General features: G+C 29.6%; 2 protein-coding genes across 3 annotated transcripts; one reads left to right on the top strand and one right to left on the bottom strand.

The window, feature by feature from the left end:
- Positions 1-1,879: 1,879 nt before the first annotated feature.
- On the top strand, positions 1,880-3,169 carry LOC112696372 (protein disulfide-isomerase LQY1, chloroplastic). Of its 2 annotated transcripts, none has more exons than XM_025749107.3 (5): positions 1,880-2,236; positions 2,322-2,405; positions 2,480-2,531; positions 2,708-2,864; positions 2,998-3,169. In XM_025749107.3, exons 1-5 carry the CDS (start codon positions 2,078-2,080, stop codon positions 3,017-3,019), a joined length of 474 nt encoding a protein of 157 aa, XP_025604892.1. In that variant the 5' UTR covers positions 1,880-2,077; the 3' UTR covers positions 3,020-3,169. The 2 variants fall into 2 exon arrangements, with proteins under 2 accessions (XP_025604892.1, XP_072052936.1); XM_072196835.1 differs by having other exon boundaries at positions 1,901-2,236; positions 2,322-2,402.
- Positions 3,170-5,541: 2,372 nt separating this feature from the next.
- LOC112696371 (cytokinin riboside 5'-monophosphate phosphoribohydrolase LOG1) lies at positions 5,542-9,672 on the bottom strand. Its single transcript, XM_029287494.2, has 6 exons — positions 9,042-9,672; positions 8,649-8,746; positions 8,268-8,298; positions 8,092-8,191; positions 6,319-6,389; positions 5,542-5,929 (listed from the first exon to the last, which is right to left on the bottom strand). Exons 1-6 carry the CDS (start codon positions 9,168-9,170, stop codon positions 5,711-5,713), a joined length of 648 nt encoding a protein of 215 aa, XP_029143327.1. The 5' UTR covers positions 9,171-9,672; the 3' UTR covers positions 5,542-5,710.
- Between the last annotated feature and the right edge of the window lie 1,520 nt (positions 9,673-11,192).

Genomic DNA, 11,192 nt, shown 5'->3' with positions numbered 1-11,192 from the left:
GCCTATCCTATCTTAATTAATTAGCTAATTAATAATCTTATCTTTATTATATTCTCTGGGGTCAGCTAACATAAACTAATAAGTAACAATCAAATGTGTGCGTCCAGTTTTAACTTCTTCTTTTTTTTTTTCTTTTCTCCCCTGAAAACCACGTGCGTTGTTTTCTTCTTTTTCACACAAATTAATTTTTTTTAAATGTTTTATTTGAGATGATTCTCATGTAATATTTACAAGGATATAGGAGCCTCCACCTTGCATGATGGATCTTAAATCATGAAAATAACGAAAGCCATTATGCGTATCACATAATATATGTTAAAATACAAATGTGGGGCACAAAAATATTTGAAAAATGATGTCCAAATCGGTGAGCGAATAATAAATATTGTGAAATTTTTTGTTTGAAAAGGAACCGTATGAATGTTATTAGTCAAAACTCTATTGAGTTGGGGCATGTCACGTGTTAGTGTGTTACACTATTTACACAAATGGGACACTAAATAATGAAGCACACTCGATCATTATCAACCATTTTCTTTAAGCCACAATTTTGATCCCATTAACATAAATTGCAAATGCGTTGACATGCATCTAGTTATATATTACATCGTCATCCATCTATATATATATGTTCTTTAATGGGCATGAATTCCCATTATTGCCCCTTGAGAAGAAAAAGGAATTGGAGTGGATGTCACGCTTTCTTGGGAGCTTCTTATGTCAAACACAAGATAGCTACCTGAGGGGAACAAACATGGTACACTTTTTTACTTCCAAAGCAAAAGGTGAGTGATCTTATTAGGAGTTAGATATTGATAGTAAATGCTCTTGTATATTATAAAGTTTAAATTTAATATAGGTATTAATACAAGAGTTGTTTTGTTTTAATGAATAATATACTAAAAGAAAAGAAGAAATGGGTTGTGTCTTAATAAAAAGCTCAAGATAGATTTCTGAAAGCCAAAGGGACCCAAGATGATATGACTTGAAGGCTAACATTAGAATATATGGTTACATATGATAGTATAATGCATATAATAAAGATAAAGAAAAGCAGCAAAAAGGGAGCTATGTGGATGTGGTTGGAGAAGTTGATGTTTCATGTTGAAAAAGAGAAAAATAAAGGGCAAAAAAGAAAAGATGAATAGCCTTGGATTCTACGTTTCTCAAAGTATCTATGATCCATATTCCATTACACATGCCATGGGACATGGGAATGTCCAAGACATATAAGATATCATGTACCATGATGCCAAATTACCAAAGTTGGAGCATCCATGGTCAATGTTTTGGGTCTTTCCCACATGTGCCTCCTTAATTAAATTATATGTTTGTTGGGTTGTCACTCTCATGTATATGCCAATCCCCACCTCCCATCCTTACTTTTATCCATTTATGAAAAGGAAAATAATTTCACCTAATTATTTTTGTTCCCTTGCATTTTCATCGCATCCCACCTTAATTTGTTTCTTTATGTATACTCATTATTAGTTATAATAATTCAAAAACTTTTCTCCTCTCTAGCAATGATGAGATTAAAGGTACATGAATTTATGATAAAAATGAACTATATGTAATATGTAGTATGCTACGTAAGTACATCTTGATATTCACGAAAATAATAATAAAAATATGTAATATATTTATATGCTAATACATATTAATTAAACTCTTCCTAGATATTCCTTACATATTGAAAAATTGGAACTGATACTGTTCTTGGGTCATTGAGATTCTTAATACTTTGGATCTTCTTGTCAAACTATTGAGTTTCTTGAAACGTAATAAAGAAGCAGGAGCCCAACTCAACATGGGCCATTGGACCTGTAGAAGAAACTTGGTATGGGCCTGATAAGCCTGGTTGAATGATATAATCCTTGGAAGAGTAAAAAGAGCGGTTGGGCCTTTGGCCCCTACTATCACCCAAAAAAAAAAGAAGAGTGATTTAGTTTAGGATAAGTTGCAAGTGTTGAGTGGCAATGGAGGCACGTGTATAGCATATGTGGTTGTGAGTTGAAGTTGTTTGGATGATGATGATGGCTTGAAGAATTTGATTGAAGAAGAAGAAGAAGAAGAAATGGCAATAGCTCCTTCTCCTTCTTCTGTTTGTGTCCCTGGCTGCCGCTTGCCTCTGCATTCTTCTTTCCTCTCTTACCCTCTCAACTCCTTCTCTCCCTCACCAGCTTCAACAAGAATTCAAGCAAAACCCATTAGAGCTGAACTTGATCAAAACACGGTTCATAATTCATACTTGTCATTTACCTTCCTTTATTATTACTATTGTTATTAGTTGATAATGAATATAATTAATGGAAATTCAGGTAGTGGCTATAACGGTTGGTGTTGTGAGTGTTGCAGTGGGGATTGGCATTCCGGTCTTCTATGAGTCTCAAATCGATAATGCTGTCAACACCTTTCTCCTCTCTCATTTACTTTATCAAATTACAATTATTATTCTTATCATTATCATTTGTTGCAGGCTAAGAGAGAAAACACGCAACCCTGCTTCCCATGCAATGGCTCTGGTGCTCGTAAGTATATCTACATTCTCTTTTACCCAACCAACTATTGTATCGTTAAATCTCATGCAGTATTTGGAGTTGAATTAGGCTATTTTCAAGAGATAACTAATGCAGCAATGTAGGTGTGTAATATAGGGTGTTGCAATCCATTGTTGTGACATTTGAAATTGTTACTCCTGTGGCAGAGAAATGTAGATTTTGTTTGGGGACAGGAAATGTGACAGTTGAACTTGGTGGCGATCAGAAGGAGGTCTCGCGGTGCATAAATTGTGACGGTGCTGGTTCACTCACATGCACCACTTGTCAAGGATCCGGAATCCAACCTCGTTACCTTGACCGCAGGTATGCTCTTCGCCTCTCTGCTTAGTTTACTCATATGCAAACTATATATATAAAACTATAAAAGGCTAATTAAGATAATTAGGACTTTGCTCTTGTATGGTTGATTGCCATTTTCATGTTTCATTTCAAACAGGGAATTCAAAGATGATGACTGAACCATATTAATTTGGATTTTACTCGTGAGGTTAATCTTCGCATTTAATTTGTTTCATCTGTATACACAACGAATACAACTATCAAAATCATGTTAAACAATTCACTTCATTTGCCTTTCAATAATACAACTCCCCTACCTCTTGCACTTTTGGACATTGTTTAATTCAATTATTCATTGTCCTAGATAGGTTTAAAAATTAGACTCTGTTCTTCCTTTTGATTAATGTCGCTGAGTAGTAGGGATTAACATGGAGTGAAAGAAAGGGTGCAAGTAGGAATATAATGTTAATGGATGATTGAATCCAAATTCCAAAGTCATCCTATGAAATTGAGAAAGCAAACATGTCACCCATTCCTTGCTTTCTTCAACTTTAATTCTTTATAATATAAATTTTTAAATAAACTCCAGTGACTTCCAAAACTCTCAACCACTACAATATATATCAAATCAAATCATTCAGTACTTCATTACCCCATTATATATTTGGCCACATAATTAAACTAATCACAAGATTGGTTCCATTATCATTTGCAATGATTATCAGCTATGCTCTGCATGATGATGCGATCCTATGATTAAGAAGAATAAATATTGTTAGTGGGCCTGTGGAAATTAAATAAATATACAAAATGCGCAATCAAGTTCGTGCATCTTCGACTATTATTATATAATATATTGGAGCTTATTTAAATAATAATATTGAATCATCTGAAAAGATCGCTTGACTCGTGTGATCCTATAATAATGCCTTCAATTCGTAGCCGTTTGGTGGAACTTATCCTATAATAATATCAATTTGTAAATACTACTTAATTTAGTTAGTTAATACTTTATAGTTAGATATATGGAATTTTGGTATGCTGTGCCAAGAGTGTTCTTCCAATTACACAATACACTAACAACTACAAAATTAACATGAGAAATTGATTTGAAACTTTTATAAAAGGAAATTGATGTATATGAAACTAATAAGATGGAAGCAAAGTTCTTTAGCAATTGGGAAGATAATAATGCATGAATTAAAAAGCTTCTAAATGATTCAATTGCAAACAAACATTTAAGTGGGACATCATGATTCCCAATTACGTACGTCATTAAGGCCTTGTTAATCAAATCTTAAAAAGCATTATCAGTTCTTAATATCTTTAGTTTGGCCCATCTTTTTAATCTTTTGACCAGGATCAGAAAAGGCTCATTCACAGAAAAAAATAACAATAATAATAAGATTAATGGATGCATGGTGATGGTGATACTTGTCCATAGGTAGAAAAAAAAAATACTTGAATAATTTGAAGTTGAATCAAAAGCCACCAGACAAGGGTTTTCCTTTTCCTGCTTAAATAGTTTCATGTTTCTTCTTTTTTCTAACTACTAGGGTTAAATTAATTTTGAGCGACCGTGCGAAATAATCACCTCAAAATCTTACACATAATTATTCATGCTTTTGGTGGTTTTTCTATCTTTTATCTATTAGAAACCGCCAGAATATAAAGAATCCATGATCAAATTAAAGCATTTTTCACCCTCAACTTCAAATTGTGAATCATTTATTTATAATTTTTCATAAACAATTTTTTGATACCGCCGCAATATTATGTAATAGAGCCGTCAAAGCAAACAAGATTAAAAAACGACCGGTTAATCCATGAATCTCAAAGAATTTAAAGATTTAATTTTTTTTTTTTTAAGATTTGTTGATCGAAATTGTTGGTTCTACCAATAACGTAAATAGCGAAGCAACCAAATTATCACCAAAAAAAAAAGAAGAAAAGAATAGAGAAAGAAGTGATGAAAGCTTGAAGGATAGTAAGAGAAAGAATAAAAAGAGGTGTGAGCTCAAATAAAGTGATGTTATATGAGAGAGTTATGATATTGATCTGCTCAAACATGCTTTATAGACAAGTGATGACTATAACTACTACCGAAACTAACTACTTGAGTGCTATGTTAACTAACTGCTATAATTGACTTACTAATTACTAACTAGCTTGCTAACAGATTACAAATCACATATTAATTAATACAGTTACAAGCTATATCTGATAGAATTAAAGCCTCGGGTTGTTAAATAAATTAGTATCTTTATTTTCTATTTTAAGTGTGTCTATTAATGTGAATAATGTATGTAGTGTGTGTCATATAATTAATTAACTCGTTATATATTAAAAAAAGGAAAAGTTTATGGCAAGCAATTTTATTGAATTTTGACCAACATGTAACGAGTCATTGGATGAAATCTCACACCAATCTCACACCATCAAATCATCATTGATGGCTAGTTGATGGCTAACAATCACAAAAATTGCTGCCCCTAGCATTGCTCTTAAAAAAAAATACTCTACGCTCATCTCAAACTTGCTTAACTCACAAATGATCCAAACAAGTTAAATTGACCTACTTTTTTTTTGGCCTGGTGACTAAATTGACCTACTTTTAAATAAGTCATGTTTTTACTACTTATTTCGTTTATTTTTTGAGTGAATTGAATTGATTTACGTGAATTGTTTTTGGTAAGAATTATTGAGAAAGAAATAGTAATGGCGCATATTTGATGACACACAATATAATAGACCTACAAGACACAAATGTAGTTTATGATTAACAAGATACACATTGTGAGCGAAAAAGGCTTCATTTGTATATCGATTGAGAAAGAGAAATTAAAGCATTGAAGATTCAATTTGGAATGTTAAGTATTTAGTAACTGTTGGTCCATCTCCCAGCTTTGCTTTGGGGCCACGCCACAGTGCTTTGGAACGTATTCTTCAAGCTTACACATAAGTTCTTGGGCAGTTTGGGCAGCCACAATAATGTGACGGGCAGCTGGTGTTATGAAACCTTCATCAACAGCTTTGTCCATGAATGACAACAATGAGTTATAGTATCCATCCACGTTCAACAACCCTACCTGCAATTACAACCATTTTTATTTATGTTTCTTTTCACTTTTCATTGATTAGGACCCTCATTAGGTCTTTTTCATTCAACTTTTCTAATACCACGTAATATATATGCTACATTCTAGTCTTTTTCTTTTTTTAAAAGAAAATTTATCCTCATAAAAAATTGTTCATATAAATACAATGAGTATGCCAATTCAAATAAATCCGAAAAAAGATAGAGTGACATGTTAGTATTCCTAGCATTATCTGTGGGTCTTAGAGTAAACACACTATATATTAATTAATTCGGTCACTTTTTGTCTATTTTCATTTTGGAATATTCAATTTGCTAAAAAAAATTTAATAATATCTTAACAACAAGAAAAAAGGTTCCATATATATATATATATCTTACAGGTTTATCATGAATTCCTAATTGAGCCCAGGTGATGACCTCCAACAGTTCTTCCAAGGTTCCATAACCACCTATATATATAAATATAAATCATCAACAAATTAATTAGTGGATTACTATTGCTTCCTAATAATATATATGAATAGACTTTTTAATAGAATTTTACAACCACTACAAGAATCTTTCCTTTTACGGTACCTCACAGAAATATACTCTTTATTGAAATTATAGCTACACATATAAAGTTTTATTATCCCTGACTCCCTAAGTAAAACATTGATGGAAAGAAGTTGACGTCTCACAAATATGGTACCTATATAGGAAATAAATGAATACATGTTGAGATAATATTAAGCTGATATTCAATGAGTTATAAAAATAAGTTGTAACTAATTTTAGTTGAATAATTTTTTGATAGTATTTTATTTTTATAATTTTAGTTAAAATGATAAAAAAATTATACATATATAGAAAATAAATGGATAATAATATGTACTCTGCAATACTCACTTGTTAGTTTTTAATTTTAGATTTTATATTTGTTCACATGATAAATTTATTTTTTTTAAGTCTTCTTCTTCTATTTTAATTTTATTTTTTTATTAAAATCATATCTAGACTACGATTTTATCAATATATACTAACATACAATAAAAACCAGAAGATACAAGTAAATAAGATTTTATTTTTAAACTAATTATGAAACTATATTTAAAATTTGATGGTATAAAAAATTTAGTGTGAAAAATAATATTGCGTGACACACTCTTTCTCTCGCAATCTCTTATTTTCTCTCTTTCGTAATCTCCATCTCACTGACTGAACCTTACTCTTTCGCTTGTGTCTCTTTTCAGTTTATTTGAAAATTATTTCTGACATTATACTATTTTCTGCGTGATTCTTTCTCTTTCTCTAGGTGTCCTCTTCTTTTCAAAATCTAATCCGTCAACCCCGTTTTCAACGTTTCAGTTCGTGTTTCTCTGGATACACTCTTGCTCTCTGTCGAAATTTTCAAATGAATGAAAATCGACAATTGAAAAAATTATTTTTTGGTTAACTTACGTACTCTTATTATAATTAATTATCATCAATATTAAACTAATTAAAAAAAAAGAAAGTATAAGACACCAATAGAGTATGCGATTTAGGAATATTCGATTTAGTAGGATAGTTATTCTAAATAATATGAATGTATTGTATTTGAGAAATTAATAGTATTTTATTTTAAATGTTCATTTTTTTAATAAATAACTCATTATACATATTGTACAAATACTCCATTAACTTCTTAACAGAATTTATAAAAAAAATAATATTACGAAATACACTCTTTTTCTCACCGTCTCTCCCTCTCGGTCTCCGAACCCTGACCTTTTAACCCCTTGTATCTCCTTCATTCGTATGGGATCATTCCTGACATTATACCATCTTCTACATAAAGTCACTCTCTTTTGCAATTTTTCTCTAAATACATTTTCGCTCTTTATTAAAATTTTTAAATGAATAAAAATAAAAAACTAAAAAAATATTTTTTACTAATCTTATATACTCTTTACGTATTTTTATTATAATTAATTATTATCAATATTAAATTAAAATAAAAATAATCTAATTAATATTTTATATATAGCTTATTACATAAAATGTCAAAATTTGGAGTAACCCATTATATAAGTAAGTTTTGTCCGTAACTCATATAACAGATGGAACAATAGAGAATTATATATTAAATTTTAATTTGTTTTTTCTTTTCAAAAGTAAGAAAAATGAAACCTGGCAAAGCAATAAATGCATCAGCTTGTCGAGCCATTTCAGCCTTACGTTGGTGCATTCCCGAAACTGCCCTCACTTCTCCCACAGTCTCTCCTGTGATCTGAAACACATGATTCACTACCATAGTCCTTTTCAATAATAAATATTTTAAAACAATAAGAAATAAACCTAAATACCTCTCTCGGCATTAGAGTCTTAGGGATAACCCTACAAACAATAAGGAATAATCCTTGATTAGGTAATATTATTATTTAGTATATATTAATATTTCATTGACATAAATATGTAAGTAAGGTTGTGTGATTCACCATGGAGAAAAAAGTAACACAACGATCTTTAATAATAATAAATTATTCTCAACTTTCATGTTACTAGGTAATATTATAAAAAAAATTATTTATAAAAATATATATTGCTAATCTCTTTAAAGATTGAATTATAAGATATTCAGTATATAATTTATAATAAACTAAAACACTAAATTCTTATATATAACTAGTTTTCCCTAACAAAAGATTAGTAGAAAAAGAAGAAATTAATGAATGCGACGTAGTTACCCTAACACGTGGCGTCCACCATCAAAGACAACTTGTGAGATGAGACCCATTAACCCTATGCTTCCTCCTCCATATACCAAGTCTATATTCCTCTCCACCTGCATTCAATTATACTTTGCTTTGTTTTAGCCTTTGTTTGGCTTAATATATTATTAATTAGTAAATAAGTCAAGCTCTAAGAATATAACAATTCAAGAACAAATTAAAACTACCATATATATGCATGGATTGAAATATTATGTAAAGTTCTTCATGAACTCCCTTTATAATTTCTCATAATTGTGAGACACAAGATTGAGAAAGAGGTAGAGTTGAATCACTTTATATAAGTATATAACATATCGTTGAAATTGAGATTAATCACTTTACAAAAAGAATTAAAAAAAAAATTACCAATTGTTTTCCAAGTTGGATAGCAGCAATTTGGTAGCTTGGGTTCTTGCCAGGGCTTGTGCCACAGAACACACAGATACGCTTGAACCTTGTTGATGATTTCATTGGTGCTTCTTCTATAATCTCCATAATAATGCAAAAATTAATGAATAATTTTTATGTATGTATGTATATTCCCTATATAGCCGGGTGAAGAGTGAATTGAATTGGTATAAATGAAAGAAGGGTTGAGAGAGGGGCAGAAGAGAGAATAGATTCAATAGAATATTAACAAAACGTGTATGTTGTGCTAAGTGCTAACTCATAAGTAAGCAAATATAGTTAAATTAAAGAATAAGGAGGATGCAATTAACAATCTTTTTTGAAAGCAAATCAATTGAAATGCCCCAAAAAAAAAAGTGAGTTAAGGGAAATGTTGGTTGGTTCCCTTAAATATATATAACATGAGAATCAGTTCCATCCTCAAAAAACACACACACATATATATAATATCTCATATCAATGTCTCCAATGTATGCATCACACATTACATCATATCTCAATTTATCGTCTCTCCTCTCATGACATTTTATTTCCCCCCAAGAATCTTGTTCACATTTCCATTATTTAAGAAAAACTTAAGTACAAGAGAATATATTATTTTTTTAGTACTTTTAGTTATTAGTATAATTCTTTTAGTTTAATAATTTAATAATATATTTTTAGTTTATATTTTTAAATATTATTAATTAATTATTAACAAAAAATAATAAATTTTGTTATTCTTCTTACATTATTCCATTATGTATTATACTAATTTACTCTATCATTTATATCTTATTATGAAAATAAATACATCACTTATTATGTTATAAAATATTGGTAAATTAAAGTTTGTTAATATTATTGGATTCCATTTTAGTTCTTACTTTATTTCTTTTAGTATATTCTTTATTTGTCCCTTGTTTAATGTATAGAAATAATTTGACCCTTTTTTTAATGTTAACTTTTGGAGTGTTATTAGGGGCTAGTAAGCAATTTTGTCGATTGCATGTAAATTAAGGTGGTTGTGCTCTTATTAGGTACTTCAATTTTTAATTTTGAAATATTATTTTGTATGTTGTTCTTTATAAAACCTTTTAAAGTGATTCTCCATATAAAATCAAGTCAAATCAAAATACATGAAAGTAGAGTATGTAAGGAGATTATTTCACTTTTAAAGTATTAAATTTGTCCCCATTCCCAAATTTTTCCAAAAGAGAAATTTATTTATATTATTGTTGTTAAAGTCACAAGTCACAACAGTGTGTGATGATGAATCGCCATATGGATAATGATTTTAAAATCATTCACCGCTCATCTTAAAAAAAGTAATACAATACTTGATTTGGTCAAATAAGTACATGAGTGACTAAACACTACTCATAAATAATATATACATTATTGAAAATTTCAAATAATTTTGCCTTGATGAGATATGAGGTTATTTTATATTTTAAGAGATTGGTGTATATATTGATGAGTCGTTTCATAAAATTTGTATATAGAAAGGATTAAATTAATGTTTCTAAAATTTAGTTTTAGCTTGAAAATACAATGTTACTGTTGGGGAGACAACTTGTAAACAAAAATAAAGGGGACATAGGATCTTTGATTTTATTATAACAACAAGTACAAATACATTTAATTGGTTGCAATGAACATGCGACAAAGTATAAACTACTTTAATTTGGAGAAATTTATGGAATCTCATATCTTCTTTTGCGGAAGAATTCTGAGGACACAACACACAAAGCATACTAAAATTGTGTGTGTGTGTGTGTTTTTTTTTTAAAGAAAAAACTTGCAATATTTAATTTTCTTCTCCATTATTGCGCTTAGTTTTACCAATAAGGGAAAGGCAAAGTGAGGGAATTCGAAATTTCAACAATAATTAAACCAAACATGTATCTTTCGAAATTTTTAATTATAAATAATGACATGTACCAGTATCATCAAATAATATATTTCATTATTTCATGCAAAACGCTTCATATATATATATATATATATATATATATATATATATATATATATAAAGAATATAAAGAGAATCTAATACGAATATTCTATCCTTTTATTGATTTATATATATTTAATTAAAAAAACAGTTTTATCCGTTTAGCCAAATGA

This window comes from Arachis hypogaea, chromosome 6, assembly GCF_003086295.3.
Source record: "Arachis hypogaea cultivar Tifrunner chromosome 6, arahy.Tifrunner.gnm2.J5K5, whole genome shotgun sequence".
Lineage (NCBI taxonomy): Eukaryota > Viridiplantae > Streptophyta > Magnoliopsida > Fabales > Fabaceae > Arachis > Arachis hypogaea.
The sequence above is the reverse complement of the archived record's forward strand: the minus strand, read 5'-3'. Positions and strand labels throughout refer to the sequence as shown.

What these genes read in the sequence shown, in the direction of transcription:
- LOC112696372 (XM_025749107.3), top strand. Translation starts at nt 2,078, where the DNA reads ATGGCAATAGCTCCTTCTCCTTCTTCTGTTTGTGTCCCTGGCTGCCGC. An exon ending in AGTCTCAAATCGATAATGCT is followed by an intron (nt 2,406 to 2,479) that starts GTCAACACCTTT and finishes CATTTGTTGCAG; the next exon opens with GCTAAGAGAGAAAACACGCA. An exon ending in ATGCAATGGCTCTGGTGCTC is followed by an intron (nt 2,532 to 2,707) that starts GTAAGTATATCT and finishes CTCCTGTGGCAG; the next exon opens with AGAAATGTAGATTTTGTTTG.
- LOC112696371 (XM_029287494.2), bottom strand. Translation starts at nt 9,170, where the DNA reads ATGGAGATTATAGAAGAAGCACCAATGAAATCATCAACAAGGTTCAAG. An exon ending in GGTGGACGCCACGTGTTAGG is followed by an intron (nt 8,299 to 8,648) that starts GTAACTACGTCG and finishes TATTGTTTGTAG; the next exon opens with GGTTATCCCTAAGACTCTAA. An exon ending in AGACTCTAATGCCGAGAGAG is followed by an intron (nt 8,192 to 8,267) that starts GTATTTAGGTTT and finishes CATGTGTTTCAG; the next exon opens with ATCACAGGAGAGACTGTGGG.